General features: G+C 50.1%; 1 protein-coding gene across 4 annotated transcripts in view; it reads right to left on the bottom strand.

Annotated features, from left to right (window-relative positions):
- The window catches only part of ADCY3 (adenylate cyclase 3), an 89935-nt gene extending 72897 nt beyond the window's left edge, over positions 1–17038 (bottom strand). The window contains exons 1-2 of one of the 4 annotated variants that reach the window (XM_045447542.1): positions 16130–17038; positions 14812–15640 (exon numbers count right to left, since the gene is read on the bottom strand). In XM_045447542.1, the coding sequence (XP_045303498.1) occupies positions 14812–15486 (675 nt within the window). In that variant the 5' untranslated portion in view covers positions 15487–15640; positions 16130–17038. The remainder of the gene's footprint in view (positions 1–14811; positions 15641–16129) is intronic. The other 3 variants (XM_045447540.1, XM_045447544.1, XM_045447541.1) reach the window with 3 other exon arrangements.
- Positions 17039–25388: the final 8350 nt, after the last annotated feature.

Genomic DNA, 25388 nt, shown 5'->3' with positions numbered 1-25388 from the left:
AAACTGGTTACCAGTGAGGAGCATGTAGGCGTTAGCACAGTCTTACTTTCACTGATTTGCATAAATGTATAAATAATCTCTCAATCCTAAATGTGCATAGATTCACATAAATATGCAAATTCATAGAAAGCGCTCTGCAAATACACCAAAGACTTGGCAATGGTTGCCTATGGGAAGGGGAGTGGGGCAGGGGGCTGGGAAGAGGGGCTTTCACGGCTACTCTTTACAACTCCTGCCTGGGCGGAATTGTTTCTTACAAGCACTTGCACAACATCGAGGGAAATCAATCTTCATACCTATTGATCCAGATATAAAAGGGGGCTCGATGCCACCAGTAGGCACCCTTGAGGGCTAATACTATGGGTAATATTTTTCCACACTATTTAGTATTTTCCGGGCTTTCCATAATGGACACGTTTGTTACTGTTGTAGTAGATTGAACCATATGAAATGCAATTAGCATTTTTTGCAGATTGAACATGGTTGGATATTGGTAATTTCATGTGATTCAACCTAATAAAAATTCAAGCATTAACATTCAACAAATATTTATGGAGGGACCGCTCTGTGCCGTGTCCATATCTGGACAAACTGTTTTGGTGTTAAGAAAGTAAATAAACCAAGTCAGGTCCCTTTTGCAGGCCAGACCCCAGGTTATTCTTCTCTGTAGCCCCAGCACCTGGCAACTTGTGCAAACATGCATCTAGAACCTACGTGTTTGGCTGAATGAAAAGATAAATTACTAGCTAGATGGACAACACATACCCATCAATAGACAAACAAATAAGATTACACAGTCTAGATGATCAATACCACATGCAGCATCCCTGTGACGAAAAAGGCAAAAAAGAGGATGGGTCAGACTCTGGTTAACTTGGCAATCCTGCGAATCTCAGCTGCTCTGGCAGGGTGACGGGAGCAGAGAAGCAACAGAGAAAGGAAACAGCATGAGGGGCGTGCAGGCTGCAGAGGGTCACGGCCATGGGCAGAGGGCAGCCAGGTTGGCAAACACAACCCCTCAGCCATGACCAGCGGTCCCCAGCTGAATGGTCCCTTGAAAGGGCTCCTCTGCCTCTCCCCACTCCCTTACACAGCACGTGCTGCCAGGCAGGGGAACATTCTAACAGTCTCCACAGAGCTGTCCCACCATCCAGGCAGCAGTGGGTTTCTCTATATTAATGTAAATGTTTACACAGACTGTGATTCTTTCACGAAGGTTCAATACCCAAATTTTCCAAGAGTAGAGACCATTCTCCCCACCAAACCTTAAATTACAGCTGTAGAAGAATTTCTGCCTCTAGTGTTCATGTCCTGCAATGAGGCAGAACAGCATCTGTAAAACAGGAACAGGGGCCCCTGGGTACGGAGTTGCAGTTTGCACACAAAAAAATGCCTGGGATCCTATAAGGTTCAAAACCCACATCACCTGAGGACTTCTTGGAAAGGAGAAGTGGTTTAGGCTGAGGAGGAGACTAGGGGCAGTGAGATGGCTGAATTCAAATACCAGAAGGGCTGCCGGGCAGAAGACAGGAGGCAGGTGCACAGCACTTTCTCTGCATACACTTGAACAGGGAACAGACACTAAGAGAGGGCAGGATGGGGCTCAAATAGAAGGGCCAGGAGCGTGGGACAGCACTGAATATTCCAGATGAGTCAAGACCATCCGTCCCTCAATAAGACCCACTGGCCTTACACACACAGCTGGGAGGATCCTCTCTAGAACACTCCTGCATTTCTGCTCTAACTTCTGGAGTGTTTCCCCACAGGCAGCTGTGTTTAGTCCCAAGCCTGGTTATGTCAGCTGTTTTTTTGGTATCCTATTTACATAATTTATATATAACCTAAACAGAATAGGAGTTTGAAAAAAAAGGCAATTGTTTCTAAGAAAAGTGAATATTCTGGAAGTTTTTGAGTGAACAGCTAAAATTAGTAAAGTAGTAAATTAGAAGTGAGCAAGATAGGGGCGCCTGGGTGGCTCAGTTGGTTGAGTGTCTAACTTTGGCTCAGGTCATGATCTCATGCTCATGATGAGTTCAAGCCCTGCGCTGGGCTCTGTGCTGACAGCTCAGAGCCTGGAGCCTGCTTCAGCTTCTGTGTCTCTCTCTCTCTCTCTCTCTCTCTCTCTCTCTCTCTCTCTGCCTCTCTCCCACTCGTTCTGTCTCTCTCTCAAAAATAAATAAAAACATTAAAAAAATGTTTTTAAAAAGTAAGTGAACAAGATAATAGCAAAAACATGGCCAGGAAGTCATAAAAATCTAAAATCCTGTACCCAGATTATTTCCGACTGAATTCTCTCTCCTTTAAAAGAAACTGGAAATTATAGATGACACATCTTAACCACAAGGGACACCAATGTGGGCACCTAGACACAAAGGAAAGATCTTTCCCTCAACAAAAGATAAGCAGGTGACCATATAGCTAAGTGTATTCAATCAAAATAATGTTAAATACATATAAATGTGTATATACGTACAATTGCTTTGGGTTCCTGGATTTTACGGACTTTCTAAAAATCTACCTCACTGCATTACTCTTTACATACAATCAGCAAGTGTGTATTTTGATGAGTGCTGACAAATGCCTACAGCTATGTGACTACACCCACAATCATGATTCAGAGCCCCAAAAGGCTCTATTAGGGCCCATCCAAGCCTGCTCCCTCACCCCACAGTGTGTCCGCAGAGGTATCACAGCTCTTACCGCACTGTATTGAGGTCATCCATCGCCTACTGTCTTTCCAAGCTTTGATTTTTAGTCCCTTTCCTTACAGGGACATTCACTCTTTTTGGTGTAGAGTCTATGTGTTTTGACACACAGCTGTGTGGCCACCATCACGAGAACTTTGCACATTAACTGACCACCTACACGTCCCAATCTCACCTGGTAAGAGCATTTTCACTGCATTTGGATCTGGGAGACCTGAGATTAACCTGCTTGCATTTTCACTGTGGTTCTGGGCACCATATTTGCACCATGTCCTTCCTTCCCTTTCTCTCCATCTACAGTGCCAGAGGCAAGAATATCAACTCAAAGTAGGTATGAGGCCTAAAGACATTCAGTAGATAAAAAATATTTTAAAGATCTATGTAAATGTCCTTTGTAATTAGTTTTAACAGCACCTTCAGACCAATGAGGCTGTTCTGAAGGAAGGGAAGTGCCCCATCCCCAGAGAAATGGAAGCCAAGACTAGAGTATGTGTTGGGGACTCCACAGCCTGTGAGTTGGACCATGAGCCCCGAAGATCCTTTCCACCTCCAAATCCAGTGAGAAGTCTCATGAAGTGTGTATTAGCGTATGCTGGTGAAGAGAAGCAAAGCGAGGCCACCCAGGAGGGCTGTCCCACAGCCCCAGGGTCCTCTTTATTCTCAATAAAGAAACCAAGCTCCACATGGCCCAAGTGATTTGACCCAATGGAAGAATGATTTGACATTCCTCCAGTCCAAATCATTCTGGAGCCTTTCTTCACCCGCTACCTACTCTTAATTCATCCTTTTCAAAATAGAGAAAGACATTAAATGAAAGGTCACTGCTATGGTACAAAACAAAAACAAGCAAAAGAAACCCCCCAAAAAATCAAAGGACAAAAAGCCTGCGTTAAAAGTCCAGTATTCTTTGTCCTCATGGGAAACTTCACCTGAAAAGTACCTTCCCTCTAACATGTCTAAGGAAACAACAACAAAATGTTGGCCTAGCTCCCCTATCCCCCAATAAGGGGAGTTAAGTTTCCAATGACCCAACCACGGTGCCCTCCAGACATCTGGAGCATGGAGCTTCTCTTCTCTCCCTTGGGATTGGCCCAAGTTGTTCTAAAATTCCTCTCCAGCGGAGCCAGTAATAACGACAGCAAAAGCCAGAGCAACAGGCACTGCTAGGCCCAGCGGTGCCTCAGCCCTACACCGGAAAGCCAGGTACATAGGTTAGTGCATTTCATCACTGCAATGACCCAGTGAAGGAAGATTACCCCATTTCACAGAGGTAGAGACTAGACAGATTAAATAACATGCCTAAGCTCTTATAGTTGGTAAGTTGGGAGCTAGGAAGTACTTTGAGTCAAATAACTGTGAAGCCGGTACCTTTATGGATTCTCAAAGCACAAAGCCCATTGGCAGGCCAGGCCCCCAAGGTCCCTTCACTAGTTTATAACTATAGAGGTCAGCAGGGTCTGAGACCAGACACTATGGAAGGAAGAGAAAATGCTCCCTAAAATAACCACGCTACATTGGGTCCTTTCTGAAATAAAGAGACAACGTCCCAGGTGTGTTCCCAGAGATGGGTGATTTAAACAACTACAATCCCAATGTACGGGGGAGGGGGGGGGTGGCGGTGGTTAGTGTCTTCCAGAGTGCTTGTGAAGTATAAACTATAATCACATGTAGGAGTTTACAAAAAGAGCTGGAGAGAGAATTGTGCCACTTTCCTGGCTATCAGAGGGAGGCTATGTCTAACAGCCGGCGTTGCCCAACACTGGGAAATGGGCCTATGGGCAGCAGGAGCAGTTCCTAGCCCGAGATGAGGACCCACCCTCAGCACCATGCACTGTCCTTTGCTCAATTCCCCTTCAGGAAATTACTGATCTGGTTTCTTAGGAATTTGTAGCAAATATGTACCGAGTAACAGACATACGTAGTATTTCCGTCCTTAGGAGGGTAGCCAGGTCCATCTACTATCATCAAGTTGGTGACCAAGCCTTGGGCTTACCAGTCAGTCTCTTAAGAATTTGGCCCACGGGGATCAATTATCCAGGACCCGGTCCCACCGAGTGAAAAAGAGCCTTCCCAGGGTAGCCAAGAAGCCCACCTAGAGCCGACCATGGAACTGGGAGGGGCAGTTGCCTGACCTTATGCTGCCAGATCAGACTCAGCTGGTTACATTTCACGAGGACCAGTCTTGAAATGGTGCAGGAACAACAAACCACAACCGTGGAAATCTTGCAAAGGTTGAAATCCAGACCACGTACTTTGGGGTTTTGAATGGGGGTGAAGGGTGGGGTGGGATTTCATCTTAAACATGTCATTTTCTGTTCTGTTTACAACAAAGAAAGCGTTCTTGAAGAGAGGAAAGGGAAAAGAAAAACCTTCATTACTAATCAAAGGAAATTTCTTAGAAACCACAAAGAGGAACTTTGCTGGAGGAAACAGCTGAAAACCTGATCAGAGGAAGGAAGAGGCATCAGACATAGAATGGCCGAGAGGGAGCTCAAACAAACAATCCAATCTTACACCTAAAGAAACTAAAAAAAGAACAAACAAAACCCAAGGTGAGTAGAAAAAAGGAAATAATGAAGATCAAGACCAGAAATAAATGACAGACTGAAAAAAAAAAAAATCGAAAAAAAAAAAAAAATCAGTGAAACCAGGAGCTGGTTCTTTGAAAAGATAAAGAAAATTGATAAATCTTTAGCCCGACTCATCAAGAAAAAAAGGACCCAAATAAATAAAATAAATAAATCAGAAACAAAAGTGAAGTAACGGACACCACAGAAATACAAAGGATTGTAAGAGAACCCTATGAAAAATTATATGCCAAAAATTGGACAACCTAGAAGAAATGGATAAATTCCTAAAAACATACAATCTTCCAAAAGTTAATCAGGAAGAAATAGAAAACCTGAATTGACCAATTACTAGTAACAAAATTGAATTGATAATCAAAACTACCATAAAATAAGACTCCAGGATCAGATGGATTCACAAGAGAATTCTACCAAACATTTAAAGAGACAATACCAATTTTCATCAAGCTATTCCAGAAAATAGAAAAGCAAAGAAAGCTTCTAAATGTATTCTATGAGGCCAACATTATGCGGACACTAAAACCAGCCAAAGACATCAAGGAAAGAAAGAAAGAAAGAAAGAAAGAAAGAAAGAAAGAAAGAAAGAAAGAAAGAAAGAAAAAGAAAGAAAGAAAGAAAGGAAGGAAGGAAGGAAGGAAGGAAGGAAGGAAGGAAACTACTGGCCAATATCCCTGATATACACAGATGCAAAAATCCTCAACAAAATACTAGCAAAACATATTCAATAATACATTAAAAAGATCATTCACCACAATCAAGTGGAATTTATTCCAGGGATGCAAGAATGGTTCAATATTTGCTAATCAATCAACACAATACACCACATCAACAAAATGGATAAAAATCATATGATCATCTCAAAGACGCAAAAAAAGCATCTGCTGAAATTCAACATCTGTTCATGATAAAAACTCTCAACAAAGTGGGTTCAGAGGGAACATACCTCAATGTAATAAAGGCCATATATGAAAAATGCACAGCTAACATCATACCCGATAGTGAAAAGCTGAGTTCTTTTCTTCTAAGATCAGGAACGACACAAACATGTCTACTCTTGCCATGTTTATCCAACATGGTGCTGAAAGACCTAGCCATAGCAATCAGACAAGAAAAAGAAATGAGGCATCCATATGGGCAAGGAAGAAATTAAGCTGTACTTGTAGATGGGGTGGGGCATGGATGCTCTGGGCTAGGGAACTCCTCATCTGGGCTCCTCCCTAATGCTAGGTCCTAAGCCCACTTCTCTGGATTCCACACTTTCCTTGGGCAAAATGCACCCTCTCTATGGTGATGGGGGCCATTTAAATGCTAATGATTCCCAAATCTGAAACTCTAGATTTCTCTTCTAAGCTCCAGATCTTGAACACAGGGCCTGGTGTTCAATAATTACCCACTGATGGCTCAGTCGGTTGGGCATCCAACTTTGGCTCAGGTCATGATCTCATGGCTCGTGAGTTTGAGCCCCACCTCAGGCTCTGTGCTGACAGCTCAAAGCTTGCAGCCTGCTTTGGATTCTGTGTCTCCCTTGCTCTCTGTCCCTCCCCCATTCATTCTCATTCATTTATTCATTCTCTCTCTCTCTCTCTCAAAATAAACAAATATCAAAAAAAATTTTTTCCAAATAATTACCCACTGAATAATGTGATAGTTCTACCCAGATGTCTCATGGACACCTCAAACTGAAGTCCTCTTCTCCCTCCCACTTCCATGTTGGTGGATGGCTCTCATGGCATCATGCCTGGATGATTTTAGAAGTCTCCTAATCAGTCTTGGCCTCACTCAAGTCCACCAGAATGACTCTTCTAAATGCAAATCAGATCCTAGCTGCCCCTGCTAAAATTCCTACAATGGACCTCATCATTGTAGGAATAAAGGCCAAAAAATCCTTTAGCCTTTCTGCTATCTGGCTTCTCTGCACCTTGTCTCTCCAGCTCCTATCACCCACTCATGCTCCTGTCACATAATAATGCTCACCAGTCCTGACCAAGTGAGAACCTCCTAGGACTCTGACTGAGAAGCCCCGCTCCCATTACTCCACCTAGCAAACTCCTACTCATCCTTCAAATTCCAGCTCAATGGCCAGCTCTTTAGAAGCCTTCTGGTTTCCCTAGGTAGGTCCTCACTAACAGGACTTGCACCATAGCCCATGAGCTCCTTGAGGAAGGGTCTAAGTTTTAGACATTCTCTGTATACTCTGACTAGATCAATGCTTACAACCCTGATGAAATGTTTGATAAGTGATGGAAGGAATTAAGTTTCTCAAACTACAGGAACAAGCAGAGAAGGTGGGATGGTAACAGCTCCAACTCTGCTCAGCCATTCTCCTAAATGATCTCATACAAATTGTTTTTGTGCAAGGAGATTAGAATTAGGCCAACAGGATATCTATGACTCATTTTTTGGGCTCCTAAAAACCCTCCTCTATTGCTGTTTTTCCCTACACAAGGATATGAACAAGTGGCAAAGGAGTATTGATTAGCACCCCTGAAAGGTTTTACATAAATCTTTCTTTAAAAAATAATTTTTGGGGTTCCTGCGTGGCTCAGTGGGTTAACCATCTGACTCTCGATTTCAACTTAGGCTATCATCTCCCTGTTTGTGAGATCGAGCCCCACATGGGGCTCTGTGCTGACAGCATGGAGGCTGCTTGGAATTCTCTCTCTGGCCCTCTTTGGTTCGTGCTCTCTCTTGCACTCCTTCTCCCTCTCAAAATAAATAAACTTAAAAAATAATAATTCTCAAATCACTCAGCTTAACCCTAAAACATTTCCCCGATCTTGGATCTAGCCAAAGATTTATGAAACTCTCAATGAGTTGATGGGAAAGGAAATAAAGGCAAAACCAGAGCAGGAATGTACATATTCAACATTTATAGAGCGAAGTCACAACCAAGGCACCACAAAGGCCTGCAAAGGAATTCTACAATCAGTCTTAACCTCTCCTTGAGGCAATGACAACCTGTTAAGACAGACAAATTTGACGTGTTTCTGAAACATGTACATGAGCAAACTCCCACCTCCTGGGAAAGGAATACAAATATCAAAGCCAGGCTGCTGATCTAGATGATGTGTGGAGAGAAAGGACCAGCACTGGTGCTGGGGTTGTGGTTGGATGCAGAGACAGCTTCCCTGTAAATTGGCACAGTGCTCTGGACAGAGCAGGTCTGCACCCTTGACAAGAGGATTCTTCTCAAGAATATAATGCATGAAAAGCTCACACAAATGAACTATGAGCCACTGTCTTTTTTTATGTGCGCTGCAGTTTCTAAAAATTTCTGAAAAATCATAGAAATGATGGATTTCACAGAGAAGCAATACCTTAAAGAAGTTATATTATGGCTTGCTCTGGACCACATTTCTAACTTTTGAAGCATCCTGTGGTCACATGGTATTTTGGTATCCCACCCAGACTCATGGATTTCTTTAACCCCTTCTCCCTAGCATCCCCCATGTGTCCCCTGGTTTGGAAGGCAGCCTCAGAGGATGCCTGCTCTCCATCGCTTTCCTCCCTGTATGCACAGGCCACTCTCACATCAAGGGGTAGAAGGTCCCCTTATCTTGCATCCAGGTTAGCGTGACCTTCTTTGACCACAGTGACCAGTCTAGCCTCTAAAAACAACTCTGGTAGCTGCCATTTCCTCCCAGAGACCACCACACCTGTGAGGAAACCCAAGCTAACCACGTGGAGAGGTCATTTAGAGGAGCTCCAAGGCTCCAGGCCTCCCTAGAGCTTTCCAGCATAGTGGTCAGCTGAATGCCAATGGCTGAACGCAACAGCCCAGGCGGTCAAGTGAGTGACCCCAGCCAGTGCCACCTGAAACAGAAAAACTGTCCAGCTGACCACAGTCAACCCACAGAATAAGATAGTAAGCTATTATTCTGAGGTTGTTACAGCAATAGATAACTGAAACACTTAGTAAATTGGATGCATTTACGTGCAGTAAGGCCAAAGAGAAGTGGGCCATTCCACATTAAAGAGTTTCCTAGAGAACCAAAACATCCAAACTAGTTTTTATCAAACTCTGGCCAAAAAGGTTTTCAGAATGCAATACCACACCCCATCTTATACTAAATGTAACTTAATATTTTCTTGATGAATGGGTCATTGCTGCAGAGACATCAGGAACTACACTGTCCTAGGACCTAATGAAATCTCCAGAAGTCACAGAAGTATGTAGGCTTTTGGCTGCAACCCCATTCAATCTCTGGACAGCTATACGCCTTGATCAGTAGCTATATGCCTGCCCCTAGAAACACCTCGTCCTCTGTCGCATAGCGCCTTCTCAGGGTTGGGACCCTATCCCTGCTGGAACTTTATCTCAACAGGTCTGAGGAAAGACAGTCTAAGGGGTTCTTTTATGTTTGAAGAGAAGGAACTCTAATACCTCAGTGATCTGGGTTTGAATCCTGATCTGCCACCTGGTCGCTATATGGCCTTAGACCAGTCATGTCACTTATACACATTTCAGTTTCCCCATCTGTAAATGAAAACAATATCTACCTCTTGCTGGGAGCTACTTACCGGAAACAGAGCAAGAGTTCAGTAAATGAGGGCATCCTATCTATACTCCATATTCACTGGGCCTGGCCCTGCATGTGGTTGTTCCCCCTGAGCACACACAGCTGAGCGTTGGTCAGGATTACACCCACGGAAGCCTATCATCAAGAGTGCATATCAATGGGGTGCCTGGGTAGCTCAGTTGGTTAAACGTCTAACTCTTGATTTCAGCTCAGGTCACGATCCCAGGGTTGCAGGCTTGAGCCCCGCATGGGGCTCAGCACGGAGCGTGGAGCCTGCTTAAGATTCTCTCTCCCCATACCTCTCTGCTCCTCCCTTGTGCTTATTCATTCACCACATTCACCATGTTCAGTCTCAAAAAAAAAAAAGTGCCTATCAAGAGGACACAGTGGAGGCGGGGCCAGGGAGGGAAGGTCTGAATATGTATTCAGGGTTGGAACACCCTAGGGGGTTTAGCGTACAAATGTGAAGGAACTGGAGAACAAGAATGACCTTGGAGTCCTAGGAAGTCCACCTCAAGGAGCATTCACCAGGGCTGTTGGGCAGACCAAGTCCAGGGGCGTATGTGTGTGTGCATCCTGGAGTTTACAAAGCAAGCCTGGGGGTGGGGCAAGGGGAGACCCGGGCATGGATGTCGGGGTCCGACTGGCACTGCTACCCAGTCCCCCACTACTGGCCCAGCCCCAGGCTTTAGTTTACTCTCCAGGAAAACCAGCTAATGATAAAGTGCCAATTTAAAATAAACATGAGGGATCCGATATTCATGGCCAAACATGAGTGAGGTAACGTGGTGAAAGTCAGGACCCACTGCATATGCACGACAAGGACATACTAGAAAAGCTGTTCTCACATACAGGAGGATCAGAAAAGGCCACACACACACACACACACACACACACACAACCAGGATGGGATTGAGGGGGTGATTTTCTGCAAAGTTGTTTCCATGTTCAGTAATGCACTGTTCTTCCACAGCTGGATTTGATGCCTCCCCATCCCTTTTACACCTTTCCTTAGTATTCTGGTTCCTAAAACATGCCCAGCTGTGCCCACGGCGCAGAGGGATGACCCTTTTGTCCCACTCTGGGACGGTGGCTTTGCCTCCCCGCCCATTTCCTGCACGCCTGCCTCTCTCACCCTGATGCCTCTGGTTGCTCAGAGCCCCCCAGCCTGCTGTCCTCCTGCCCCAATTCATCACATTTCATCTCACACATACCCACCCAGCCATGTCCCCACCAGGAAGAGTCCGTCATGGCCTCTCCCTTCCTTGTATCCAACTCCCAGGGGGAGACAGGGGGGTGCCTGCTGTGACATTTTAGGGCCTCCCACCTCTTGGTACCTTTCTTCAACACCACTCAGTGAACGCATTTTGGGGCAGCCAGAGAAGCAGGAAGAGGCTCAGAAGCCTGCATTCCAGAGGAAGAGAGGATCTCAGGGAAGCCTCTGGATATGTCCTGCCCCCTCTCCCCATCATCCCCCCTTCTCACTCAGCAGAGACCCCTCCCCCGTTATCCAGCCCCTCCACTAACTCTCAACCTCCCTGAGCCTCAGTTTCCTCATCTGTAAAATGGAGCCAGTAACATCCAGAATCAAATGGGATGATGTATATAGAACCCTAAACTCCAGCCTGTGGATGAAGGAGTCTGGAAGCATCAGCCCTCTCACACAATATCCCTCCTATAGCTGCCTCCAGCCCCCCCGGAGCGGAACGTCCATCCATGGGGTGAATGCTGTGTGATGTGTACATGTGAAGGAATTACACATCCCCGGCATATCGTGTTCCCATCTGTAAATAAAGGTCTTAACAGGCTATTAATTCCAAGAGAAAATTTTGCTCTCAAACAGCCTTTCTGCTATGAAATAGTTTTCAAATATTGCTCCCTGCCCCTAACAAGTCACAGACTCTTTAACAACCCCGCCAGAAGGGAACAGGTTGTGTGGGCGCATCGAGGGTCTTGGGAATCGCCACTGGCCTCAGGAATGCTCCCTACCACCTTAGCTGCGTTTTCTGCCCACCCCCCCTTCCCCCATCAGCTGCTGCCCAGCCCTGCCCTGGACCCCATCCTGCTCCATCACATCACCCTAAGGGGCAGTTTGGGGCAGTAGAGGGCAAGTTGTGCCATAAGAGGACGGTGGCGCCAGGAGCCAGGCAAGGGGAGGGATGTGCGGAGACCCCACTAGCTGCAGCTTGCTCCCCCCAGCCCAGCTCCCCTACACCCCCCAGCCTCAGACTGGGATTGTCTGATTCCCATTATCCCCAGGCCCCACAGGCAGCAAGGCCCATACTATTGCTCAGTAATCTTCACTCATCCACTAATAAGTGAAACCCCAGCAACACCACAATGCCACACCCCATCTGACAGCCTGGCTCGACCTACTTTTCTGGTCAGAACCCCAACCTTCCTGCCTCCTAGGAGAAGAGCCCAGGGCAGGCTGGATGTCTTGCCGCTGACATTTCAGGCTACCCTGAGGTCTCCCTGTCCCTGTCTATCCCCTACCCCCCACTAGAGGAGTATGGGTTTGAGAGCACAAAGGGTGCAGAGGAGGAAGCCATCGACAGTGAAAATGCTTCTTAGTGCTGCCGGTGGCAGCAGCAACAGGAGCATTCCCAAAGCCCCCAGATCCAGTGTCTGCTGGAACCCAATTCACCGCCCCCCACCGGCCCAGGAGGGAGTCACTGGCTGGATCCAACAGGTGATGGGCAAAGAAACAGAAAAGGCGAGTCTTTAGGCAAGAGAAAGAAAAGCACGGTGGTGCTGGGGTCTGGAGAACATTCCTGGGGTTACCCTAGTTGGGGATCCGGCTGCCCCATTCTCACATCTCCGTCCCATCCTACCCTTGATCCCAGGAGGTAACATGGGCCCGCAGGAGCAGAGGGCAGGTGGGTGCTGCTTCATTACACAGCTGGAGGAGAGATATATCCAGTGTTCTCCCCACAGCGCACACAGCCACCTGGGGCTTAATTTCCACCACATTCAGAAATACTGAATGCAGGGACTCTGTGACTTAAGGAAAACTTGGGCAAGTGGGTCTGGGAACCCAGGCACCTTTTAAAAAGGCACATTAGTTGCAAACAAGTGACTCAAACTTCTGGAATGCAGCCCACTGAAAGCTGGGGCCTCCTGCATTCTATCTCAGGCTCCCAAATGGACCTTGAGAGGGACCTCCTCCTTCCCCTCCATTCCCAAAGTCACATTCAGGGCACTGCTTCCATGCCAAGGCCATGCTCTCCTGGGATGCTAATATTGTTATCTTCGGTTTACTTCGTTTTCTTTTTTCCCGGTTTCCTAATCTTTTGGGTTTTTTTGTCTCTTGTTAGCAGCACCCAAAGGATACCAGCAAATCACGAGTTTAGTGGCTGGGCTCCAAAGGGGAGAATTTGTTTTTGCTCTCTCAAGGGACAGCGAAGCATATGGGAAACTCCTGTGGTCCAGGGGCCCAGACAGGGAGGAAGATGCCAGAAGTGACTGTTTAGTAGAAAGTAACGGTTCCGAGTTGGAGGTCAGACCCCAAAGGCTGCCATGCCCACCCGCCTGTCTGCTCTGAGCTGTGCTTCCTACCATTTCCAAGCAGGAATGACCCCTGCCACTCTTCCCCAGATAGCTTCCAGCAGGACCCTTGACTGGCAGAGGCACAAGCTAAAGTTCACGGACTCAAAAGTCAAGGTAGCAATGGCAGATTGTCACTTTATGTGAACAGGGCATCGGGAGAAAAACCAAGGGAACTCTTGGTGTACTCACGGGGCCCGTGCGCACCAGCCCGGGGCTGGGCTCCTGCAGAACGCACAAGGCTTCCTGAGAGAGGACCCAGCATGAGCAGGAAAAAGTTAAAACAGAAAACCTGTGTTTTCCTCTAACCAAGTGGGAGGCAATGGGACGGCTCCCTGGGGTTCTTACATCAACCCCTATGGCACTGCTGGGCCTATGGAGACTCAGCTCTCAAGCCCAAGAGACCATGATAATGGCTTTGGCAGAGATGTAGCCAGCATCATGACATAGGAGGAAGAGCACTGGAACCGGAATCGAGAAATGGACGCTCCAGGCATGTGATCACTGTAACTACTTATGCAGCCTCGAACAGGGCACTTTCCATCTCTGGGCTCACGAATAAAGGAGGCAGCAGGTAGGGCACAAGACTGTGGAACTCATTAAGCCCCACAGGCTCCTCCAGATGGGTTAGTAGATAAACTCAGATGCTGAGAATCACACCTCCCAGTCTCTATAGCTCCTCACCGCCTAGCCAGGGTCTTGGCTCCTGGCAGGAGCACGATGCGATTAGTCAAGTGGTGGCCCAAACTCCACCCCTTCCAGCAGAACGCGTCCTCAAAGAACTAGCAGACCCTCCAGTACCGTGGCCAGCACGACTGTCCCCATGTACGTCCCCATACCTTCCAACTGCTCTACACACCGTGAGCTCCCAGCGGCAGACGCAGGATCTAGGACCATCACGCCTTTGTGTTTCCCAGGGCATCTTTGCCCACATGCCCTCTGATCTTGATAACAACCACTTATGCAGACATACGGTCCCCATCCGACAGAGGGGCACTGAGTCCACACAAGTCAGTCAACTGCTGAAGCTAGTCAAGGACAGGCTGGAGACCAGAGGCTAAGGGAACCCTCCCCTTCCCCATGAGAGGGCTTTCTGTTGGAGATCAAGGACAGAAGCAATGACCAGGACGATGCTGCCTTGGAACCAGGCCTAGTGGGCCTTCCTGCTGCCCACTTGGGCTGGACACGGGTGACAGAGTGGCCCTGAGGCCCAATGTCCTGACATCCTCCACTCCCTCAGGCCAAGCACAGAGAAGCTCCAGAGAAACTCCAGAGGTTGAGAGAGAGACGGTCTTTCTGCACAAGCAGCCCAGAGCCCCGGAGGCACTCCCCCAACATATGTTGACTCAAGGGCAAAGACAACAACGCCATCCCACCTTTGAAACTGGTACCACCTCGCAGGAGAGCTGGTGGGAAGGGAAGCCCCTGGGTGGGACTCAAGGCGGGACTCACCTCCCTCAGCAAGTGCCTGCCTTTCAGCCCATCCTGCTGCTGCTGGGCCACGGTGACCCCCAAGACGAGTGTGTGCACAACACAGGAGACCACGGAGATGATGACGATGGGGCTGAGGCTGAGGGGCAGCGTGATGAAGAAGGAGAAGACAAAGAAGGTCTGCCAGCCCACCGTGTCGCTGGCCGCATGCGCGCGGGCAAAGTTCAGGCCCAGGTAGGAGAAAATCTGGGCAGTTATCAGCAGCCACAGCAGGTAGGGCACCACTTTCCGGGTGATGCGGTCGGGGAGCAGCCCCTTTTTGCAGAGCACGAAGAGGACGATGTCCAACAGCAGTCCCATCCCAGCGACGACCAGGGGAGCCAGCTTGTCGCTGGAGTAGACCACCGCGCACATGACCACCACGTAGCAGTCGAAGAGGGCCGCAAAGACCACCAGCACCAGCAGCGTCTCATGGCGCTGCCGTTTGAAGTAGGTCTGGTACAAGTTCTCCAAGGACTCGGGCACGAAGGTCAGCCGCATGAATCGAGGCAGGCAGAGGCAGGATCCCGAGTTCCGGACAGAGATTTCATGGGTCCGGCCCACCCCACGGTCGGGGTCAGAGGGCAGGCTGACTGAGTATTCGGCGGAGTACTCAGCCGAGTACTCGGGCTCGGAAAAGCCCTGGTTCCTTGGCATCCTGGCGACTGTCTGCTTCTACCAGCCCAGGAGAGGTGGACCGGGATCAGAGGAAGGGCTCTGGAAGGGGCCACCTACCAGGGCTCTCGAGGGCCGGCCACCTCCAGCAGGATGCAGAGCAGATCTCCAGGGCACAGGCAGCGCTGATCTGGAACTTAGAAGGACAACGCCAAGTAGATACACGGCTCTTCATTCCCATCTGTGGTTTCTCGTGACCCATCCTACCCCTCCGGAACAAATCGCTGCTGCCCGAGGCTCCAGGACCAGGGCCTTCTCCAGTCACCCCCACGCTCACGCCACCACCGGACCACACACACACACACACATATATACCTGGTCCCGTCCTGACCAGTTTCCTGTCTGTGGCTTGCCAGAGGCCCGGCCACCTCTCCATCCCTCACACTCCGGGTCCATCTGTGTCATCCCTTCTCCCTCAGTCCCTGACTTCCTCACCTAAATTTCCAACAGGCCCAAGCCTTAGAAGCTGGAGATTAAACGTGCCCGGGAGCAACCAGAGCCATCCCGGGGATTCCTGAATCTTCCTGGTGTTTACTTCCTTCTCCCACCCAACCCTGGGCGGCTCCGGCTCTCCGCCTCCGGGCACTACCTGCCCTCGGGAAGGCTGGCCTGCCCCTGCATTTACCTGTGCGGGAACTCGGGAGCCGCGTGGTCCGGCCGGTCCCAGCTGGGGCTGCGGGGCTGGGTCACGCGTGTGGCGCGCGGGGGCCGCGCCGCCCCGCCAGCGCCGGTCCCGGCAGGAGGGCGACCCCCCCCCCCCTCACCGTCAGGCCCGGGATCCGGCCGGGAGAGGCGCGGGGCTGCCCTTCAGCATCCGCGGGCGCCCGGCCGCAGGAGGAGGAAGACGGCGGGGGCTGAAAAATCGGGGGGCGCCCGCCTCCGGGGCTGCGGCTCGCGGCACGGCCGGACCCCTCCCTCTCGCCCCCGCTGTGGCGGTGGCGGCGGCGCGGCTAGGGGCGCACCCGGGGCCCTCTCGGGCGGGAGCGCGGGCCGAGGCCGGGGCAGCCCGCCAGCATCCTCTGGGCCGCCCGCGCGCCGAGCGGAGCCAGCCGAGTCCGGGCGCGGCGCGCTGCACTGTGTGAGTCCCCGCGCGGCGCCGGCGGCTCCGGGGCCACGCGCGCTCCAGGCCCCGGGAGGCGGGCGGCGCCCCTCCCTCCCCGCAGTCGCCGCCCTCTCGGCGAGCGCGTCCCGGAGTTGGGGGGGGGGGGGGTGGTGGCGAGCGCCCCGATCCAGCCCCGCGGCCGGCGTGGGGTAGGAGGCGGAGGAGCGCGGGGGCGAGAGTCGCAGGGGCCCCGGTGGCCCCCGCGCCCCAGCGGCCGGAGGCGAGCTGCCTGCGGCTGCTGCGTGGAGGCGCCGGGGTGGGCGGCGGGCAGGAAGGATGGGCGAACCGATGCCCCCGCCTCCGCCCTGGGCAGGCCGGGTCTCGGAGGATGAAAGCCCGGGACGTGCCCTCCCGCAGGTGAGGCGCGCTCGCAGCACCCCTGCCTCCGCCTCTTTGGCCGCGGCTTCCTTCTGGGCGCGGAGAGGAGAGGCCGGGACTGAGGTTTGGGGCTGGCTGCCCCGCCGGGCGCGCCGGGCCTAAGTGTCCCCGCCCACCCTGGCAGTCCAAGCCTTCCGCCGAAGGGCCCGCAGCTGAGCTCTGTTTGAATTGTTCCTGAAGGAGGAGGGTAGGAGTGGCCCGGTAGGCACCTGGCACGTGGAATCGCAAGAGATCCGCTTCAGAAAGATCTCCCGTGCACATTCCACCTGCTTGAGATGGGTCTGAATTTACAAACTCCGCTTAAAAACTAAAATGCTCCTGTGAACGGTTAAGCCTATTAGTCTCTTACACCTTAGTATAAATTACGTTTCTCGGCTTTGACAGAACACCTTGCCAAGATCAACCACAGACTTTAAGAATTTAGATAAAGGGAAAGGGGAACAAAACGTGTGTGTAGTGCGGGGTCGGGGGTGGGGAGTTGCTGAAGACTGCCAGCAGCCTTAGGGAATGGGCTTCCATGGAGAGAGCAGAAGAAATGAGTCAGAGAGGAGAGAAACTCAGCCATCCAGGCCCTGGAAGGACAAGTCTCTTCGTGCCACTGAGAGTCATCCATGAATGCCCTTTCCAAAGCCTCAGCCACCTCACATCCCTCAGGAATAGATTCATCAGAGAATTGATGCTATCACAGCTGTTTCTGTCCTTCTCTCTACTAATTCTGAAAACTTGCCAACCTGAGTCCAAACCTGTCAGGGCATTGATTACCAAGGCGGGGGCATAGCATCAGAGTTTGGAGGAGCATAATTTGAATAAAACAGCACCTTTCCCCTTTGTTTTAATTTGTTTGGCGTTCCAAAGTTTTTTTTTTTTATTTTGAATTGTTACAGGATGTTAAAGGAGACATGATTTTTATGCTTAACAAAGGGACCTGTGTTAATAAAGGGGGAAAAGCCGATAAATACTGTTAGGGCCTGCTTTGGGACAAAGGACACCCACATTGCACCCTCCCCCTTTCCTGGTAATAAGACAATCCTTGGAGTTCTCCTGCCCGGCTTCCTACTTGGCAAGACCATGCCCAGCTCCCGGGCCATGTGGGTTCTTTGCTGGGCCTTTGCCCTCACGTCCCAGCCTTTGTACCACACTCACCTAGCAAAGGGAGGGTTTTCTGCACAGATACCCCTGGTTAAAAAAAACAAAAACAAAAACAAAAAAACAAGCCTGATTTCCTGCCCCTCCTGCCCTAATCACTGGCCTACACTACCCCACTTCCTGACCTTCCACAATCCTCCTCTCTCTGCTGTGGACACCTATCAACAGCCAGGCCGGGCATCAGGGCAGGCCAGAGGAGCCACACAGTCCCTGCCCTCAGGATGCCTGCCATCTCTGTGGGGGCACCAAATAACCAATAAGACAGACCCTCGGCTGCACCCAGGTGGCAATCAGAGATGACCCGAAACTGGGCCTTTCAGGACTGGGTGGAAGGATCTGACTCGTTCTGCAAGGGGCGCGCTCAGAGACCTGAAGCCTCTGACAAGGCTCCGCGGGGGAGGGGAGCGTCCGGAGCACATTCCCATCCCTACTCTGCTTGCTGGGTATGGGCTCAGCCCTTCCCTGGGGATGTGGGAAGCCCCATGGGCCTCCCCAGGAGCCAGAGGCCACTGAGTGAATATTCCAGAGCAGGAAAGCAGCTCAAGGTCCTGCATGCGGAAGACATCAGGGAAAACACAACTAGTGGGAGACGGGCAGCCGGCCCTGAGAGCCTTCCGCAGCTTCTCTGGCACCTGGAGCCAGATAGTCACTGAATGAATGATTTCCCTAGGAAGAAATGGCACTTTGTAAGTGCACCTCTTGCCCCTGAGGGAGCCCTCGGGCCTCATTCACTGATGCTGAAATGTCCTGGTCCAGGGAAATTAAAAATAACCCCACTCAAGAAAAGGGTAGGAAGTATCTTCAGTTTCTAAGCTATACGTTTTGTATCTATCTTAAAACACATGTACACACAGGCACGCACCCACGCAACCCAAGACGGTGAATGGCTGCGTGGGTGACTTGCCTGGGACGCATGTCCTAAACTGGGGACAGAACCTGGGTGTCAGCTGCCTTGGAGTTCTCCTGCCCGGCTTCCTACTTGGTAAGACCACGCCCAGCTCCTGTGTCAGCTCGGGTGGGTGTCCTGACTCCCACCCTAGCCCAGGACAAAGGATAGGTACCTCTTTGCTTGTATGGTTTGAGACTAGAGATGATTGCAGAGTGTTAATTGTTGTTGGATAAACAGGAGTGGTTTGGGCCCCTGGGGAAATGTGGCGGCTCCCGAATCTAGCAAACAATAGATCCGAGCAGAACCCTGGTGTCCTGGGGAAAGAGAAGTGGGAGGAAAGAAGATCATTAGCTCCTCTGGTGCTGGGCCCCAGGAGAGCCCTGTTTGGGGCCTTAGCTGAAGGCAGAGCCCGAGACCAGGGCCTGCATACAGCTGGTTTAATTGGACAAGTGATTCCCAGAGAAAGAAGGTGGGAAAGCGGGTAAATACAAGGGTGTGTGATGAGTGGTCACCACGGACAGTAGGGCTCAATCCATGAGTGCAAAAAGCAACTCAGAACTTTTCCGCTGGAGGGCTGGAAGAGGGGAGTATTCATGCACTCGCTTCCCTACCCCACTGGGTACTTCCCAGTGTGCACAAGCTTCAGGGACGACGAGGCAGGGAACAAGACAGTGCAGAGAGGCGACATGCGTCCGCTGCATGACAGAGTGGACAGGTGGGCCCAAAGGATGGGAAGACACCACACCACTGTCCCATAAGGGACCAGACCCCTTGTCAACTCCTGCCAACTCAGAGGTTTGGATCCTGTCACCTGGAGGAGAGAGTCACGTGGTACAGGACAAAGCTGGCCCCTGTGCACTGGCCGTGTGTCCTGGCAGGGCAATGACCCAGCACTAACCCCTAGATGGGGAGGAAAGAGGAAATTAACGGGAACCAAAGCGGTTGGCAGATCTCCACGGAGCAAGTCAAAGGGAGGAGCTCCCATCCATCTCATGGCTGGATCCCCAAGGCGCTCTGGCCACTTCTGTCCCAGCGTGACTGTTCCAGGGTGGGCTGCTGTCTCCCTCGAGCTGTCTCTGGTTGCATCTGGGAGCCTGTGTGATCAGTGGGCATGTGTGTGATCAGTGTGCATGTGCATGAGGGTGAGCGTGAGCAAATGTGATGGGTGTGAGTGAGCATGTGTGATCAGTGTGTTTCATCAGCATGCACGTGGGTGAGTGTATGTGCAGTGTGAGCACGTGCCCTGTGGGTGTGGCTCCAGCCTGTCCTTCTGGTCCCCGTGCCCCACTTGTTCTGTCCACCTGCACGGCCTACTCGCTGCCCTTGGATCTTTTGAGCTCTCAAATAGGCAGACGGAAGCGAGTAGAGAGAGCACAGTGCTTCCAGACCCTGTGGTTTGTGTTGTCTCCTTCAGTTTTATGATGTAAGTACGAACGTCCCGCATTACGTGGGTGAGAAAACTAGGGCTCAGAGACCCCTCAGTTAGGGACAGCAGAGAGGGGCTGGATGCCGAATGTGCTCTTGGCCACACAGAAGTCAGGCTCAAGCAGGAATCCTCAAGAAGCTTCCTCCAGTCAGTCAGTTGCTGCCTCTCTAACCAAGGGATACTTGATCTTGGGGACCAGGTGCTTAGCCAGCAGCCAGAGGCAGCCTGTGGAATTGTGGCTCCCTAGATGGCAGAGAAAGAGACTCGAGGCATCATTCTGCCCCAGCCCGGATGAGGAAGTTGAGGCCCAGACAGGTTAAATTTGGGGAAGGCAAGACACATGCCCATGGAGTGGGAAGCAATGTGTGAATGCTGAGTAATCCCGGGGCCTCTGTGGAAATGTCACGTTTCCAAAAGCACTCAAGCCAGGGCCCCTCTGGGAAGAGGCACCATAGAAATATGTGCTAACAACCCTCTCCCTGGCCTGCTGGGGATGAGAAGGAACAGACAAAGATTTTAGAACAACAAAAGATGGCTAGAGAAGGCCCGGGTGGGGAGGAGATGGGGCCCCGACCTTCATGGTCCCTCTCACAGGTGGGAAGTCACAACACCTTAAAGAGCGAGGCTGAAACCCCTGGGGGGTCAGGCTGGAGGGGCTAAAGGAGTGCTGGTGAAAAGCCCTCACTGCAGATGAAAACAATCTACTGTCCCCATGTCTGCTTCCCCCCAGCCCCCACCTCCATCTCAGGAATTACCCTTGCCTCTGCCCTTCTCAACCCCCGGCCCATTCTCTACCCCCAAAACCAGGGCGATTGTTCCAAATACAAATCTGATCTTGTCCCCATCTCCTTTGAGAATCCGGTCGCTAGCTGTCCCTGCCCCAGCTAAGAGGACTGCCCACCTTGCCACACGCTAGGATTAAATAAGATAGTACTTATGAAGTGCTCAGCTATCACCTTGCCTTTCAAGTTGCACTAAAGGAACGCCAGTCATTTTTTACTTCGGTTGAATGGTGGCCCCCAAAAAGGTACATCCGTGTCCAAATCCCTGGAACCTGTGAATGTGACCCTACTTGGAAAAAAAAGTCTTTGCAGATGTAATTGGGTTATGGATCTTGAGATGACACCATGCTGGGTTGCTTGGATGGCCCTAAATCCAATGATAAGTGTCCTCAGGTGAGACAGGCACAGAGGAGGAGATGATGTGTAGATGGAGGCAGAGGTTGAGGGGAAGGGGCCGCAAGTGCCTGGAGCCACCAAAAGCTGGAAGAGGCAAGGAGGTGTTCTCCCCTTGAGACTCCAGAGGACATGCAGGCCTGCTGACCAATTGATTCCGGACCTCTGGCCTCCAGAATGTCAAGAGAATAAATTCTGTTGTTTTCAACCACCCAGGGTGCGGTCATTTGTTATGACACCCACAGAAACCTAAGACAGGATCCAATAGTACACTTTCTATACCTGTATTTAACACCTACTAGGATTTGTTGTAATTTTACATGACTGTTGCCCCACTCATTGGATTTTGAGCCCAGGGTCAAGGCCTTGGTTTACTTGTATACCTGGAATGCCAGCCCCTGGTAGGTTATGAATAAACCTTGTTGAATTAAAATAATAGTTCTAGGGAGCCTGGGTGGATCAGCTGGTTAAGCATCTGACTTTGGCTCAGGTCATGATCTTGTGGTTTGTGAGTTCAAGCCCCGGATCGGGCTCTGTGCTGACAACTCAGAACTTGGAGCCTGCTTCAATCTGAAGATTTTGTGTCTCTGCCCCTCCCTTTCCCTCTCTCAAAATAAATAAACGTTAAAAAAAATTTTTTTAATAACAATTCTGAGGCACCTGAGAGGCTCAGTAGGTTAAGCATCCAACTTCAGCTCAGGTCATGCATGATCTCCCGGTTTGTGAGTTTGAGCCCCATGTCTGGCTCTGTGCTGACAGCTCCCAGCCTGGAGCCTGCGAAGGATTCTGTGTCCTCCTCTCTCTCTGCCTGTCCCCCGTTCATCCTCTGTCTCTCTCTGTCTCAAAAATAAACATTAAAAAAATTTTTTTTAATTTAAAAATACAAACAATAACAATTCTGTTGGATCCTCTTTTCCATTTGCAGAGCTTCTTCAGTGACCTGGAGACATGCCAGGGGTGGCAAAATCCACCTCATAGTTATTCCCAGACTTCAATTGTACTTGAAGTGATGTTTTTTCCCCTTGGAGGGAAGTCGAGTGATTTAACCGGCAAGTAATTTTAATCACAATTTTTATCGCGAAACCATCAGGGATTGATTGGGGAGCAGAACACATGAATTTGTATCCGTTCTGGGGTACAAGACAAGACTGTAAGGAAACGGACATAGGATCATGCCTCCAGAGCTCGTGGAGGGCTCGTTCTCTCTGTGTCCAGGAACGCTGGAGACGCCCAAGGTCCACGCCGTTACCCAGGCCTGTGCTGCTGCTCTCCAGCCGCGTGGAGCTCTCACCGTTCCGAGCACGCTCTCATGCACTCACCACTTTGCATATGCCGTTCCCTCTGCCTGGATCTCTCTTCCCTCCTGTTGTCCACCAGATACCCATCCTCAAAGACCCCCTTCCCATGCCGTGTGCTCTGTGAGGTCCTCTCTCATCCCCAGGCAGGGGCGGCCCCTCGAGAACCGCTGTGAGGACAGTCTGCTCATGTCTCCCACTCTGGCGGAGTCTCTCAGGGGCAGACGATGTGTTCGCATCCACCTCCTCACCCTGCTTCGTCTTTCTTCATGGCACATTCTGCCTGAAATGACAGTGTATAACTGTTTGTTCCTAAGTCTTGTTTCGTCCCCATGGCATGTGAGTTCCGTTGGCAAAAACAAAACAAAACAAAACAAAACAAAACAAAACAAAACAAAACAAAACAAAAAAACCCTGTTTTGTTTTGGCTTTTTAAACTGCTGATTCTCATGTGCTTAGCATCAAACCGGCCCATAGTATATGGATTCCTTTCCTATAGCTCCCATAACAAATTTAGTGTCTAAATAGTACAAATGCACATCATCTTACAGTTCTGGTGGTCAGAAGTCCAAAATGGGTTTCATCGGGCGGAAGTCATGGCTTTGGCAGGGCTTCATTCTTTTCTGGAGACTAGGAGAGAATCTATTTCCTTACCTTTTCTGGCTTCTAGAGACCACCCACATTCCTTGGCTCATGGCCCCCTTCCTCCATCTTCAAAGCCAGCAATATTACATCTCTCTGGTCTTTCTTCCATAGCCACATCTCCCCGTAACAGAGCCTGGAAAGTCCAATTTTAGGGACCCATTGGAAGGTTAGACCCACCTGGATAATCTCCCCGTCTCAATGTCCTAAGTCATATTTGCAAAGTCCCTTTTGCCATGTAAGGTAACACACTCACAGTTTCTAGAGATTAGGATAATGACAGTTTGGGGGCCATTGTTCCATCTATCACAGTAGGCTCCTGATAGGATGGCCAGGCAATGCTGCCTACAGCAAGGATCCATATTCATTTCTCCTAAACAAATCTTCCCCAGATGTTTCTAATCTTGATGCTGCACGAAATGTCACTAACAGGTTAAATCTGGAGATTGTAAAGCATCTTAAAAGTTCGTGAATTGGGGCACCTGGGTGGCTCAGTCAGTTAAGCGTCCGACTTCAGCTCAGGTCACGGTCTCGCGGTCCGTGAGTTCGAGCCCCGCGTCGGGCTCTGGGCTGATGGCTCGGAGCCTGGAGCCTGCTTCCGATTCTGTGTCTCCCTCTCTCTCTGCCCCTCCCTCGTTCAGGCTCTGTCTCTCTCTGTCTCAAAAATGAATAAACGTTATGGGGCGCCTGGGTGGCGCAGTCGGTTAAGCGTCCGACTTCAGCCAGGTCACGATCTCGCGGTCCGTGAGTTCGAGCCCTGCGTCGGGCTCTGGGCTGATGGCTCAGAGCCTGGAGCCTGTTTCCGATTCTGTGTCTCCCTCTCTCTCTGCCCCTCCCCCGTTCATGCTCTGTCTCTCTCTGCCCCAAAAATAAATAAACGTTGAAAAAAAAATTAAAAAAAAAATGAATAAACGTTAAAAAAATAAAAAAAAAAAAAGTCTGTGAAAAGGTGCTTTTTTCTGAGAGGAAAGAGGTCCTTGAAATCTTTTGATGCAAGAAAAAGCTCTAGAAGGAACTCATCTATCTGCCTGAGATCTTCCCCACCTTTATTCCATGTTACCTAATCTGCATTAACAGGACAGACCCATTGTTCCAGGAAGGCTGGTCGGGAACAAGAGATGCCTGAGATTTGTGGGATTCATTCCAAGGCTCTTCAAATCCCCTTCATGCCGTCATTAGAATTGTCTTCCAGAACCACGGTTTAGACTTTGCACTTCCTCAAAAACTCCTATGGTTTTACTGTTTTTAGATTCGATTCTAAAGTCCTTAGCATCCAGGATATTTCTTGGTTGGGTCTCAAGCTCCTTATCTCATGTAATCATCACAACTGTTCTATGATGTAAATATGATTATTATGTCCATTTTACAGATGGGAAAACTGAGACTAGGTTCATAACTTGCCTAAGGTTCCACAGCAGATAAAGGATACTGCCAAGTTTGCACCCACGCACCTGACCCTAGGGCCTGGCACGTAGGCCCTGTGAAATCCAACCTGCCCAGCCTATCAGTCATTGCTGGAGGAATGATAGACTCAGTAGCCTGACCCCCTGCTTGGGTAGGGGTCAAGTTAGTGCCAGACCACAGGGTGTGAGTCAGGGGAAAGCAAAGCAGGAGAGAGACTAGGCCTTTGCCAGAAGATATGTCTGTTCAAATCTAGAGTTGTGTCACTAGCCTGGGAGGCAGGAGGCCCACAACAGGGCGACACCCAGGGGGACCCTGCAGCCTGCAGCCCGACTAGGAAAGACTCAGGTCAGCTTGATTTGCATACTGCTGACCCATTTTCATATCTTAAAATAAGAAACATTGAGTATAAGCTTCCGTGATTATATTT

The sequence above is a fragment of the Leopardus geoffroyi genome, chromosome A3 (assembly GCF_018350155.1).
Source record: "Leopardus geoffroyi isolate Oge1 chromosome A3, O.geoffroyi_Oge1_pat1.0, whole genome shotgun sequence".
Classification (NCBI taxonomy): domain Eukaryota; kingdom Metazoa; phylum Chordata; class Mammalia; order Carnivora; family Felidae; genus Leopardus; species Leopardus geoffroyi.
Note: the sequence above shows the minus strand (reverse complement) of the source record. Positions and strands in the feature narration are given on the sequence as shown.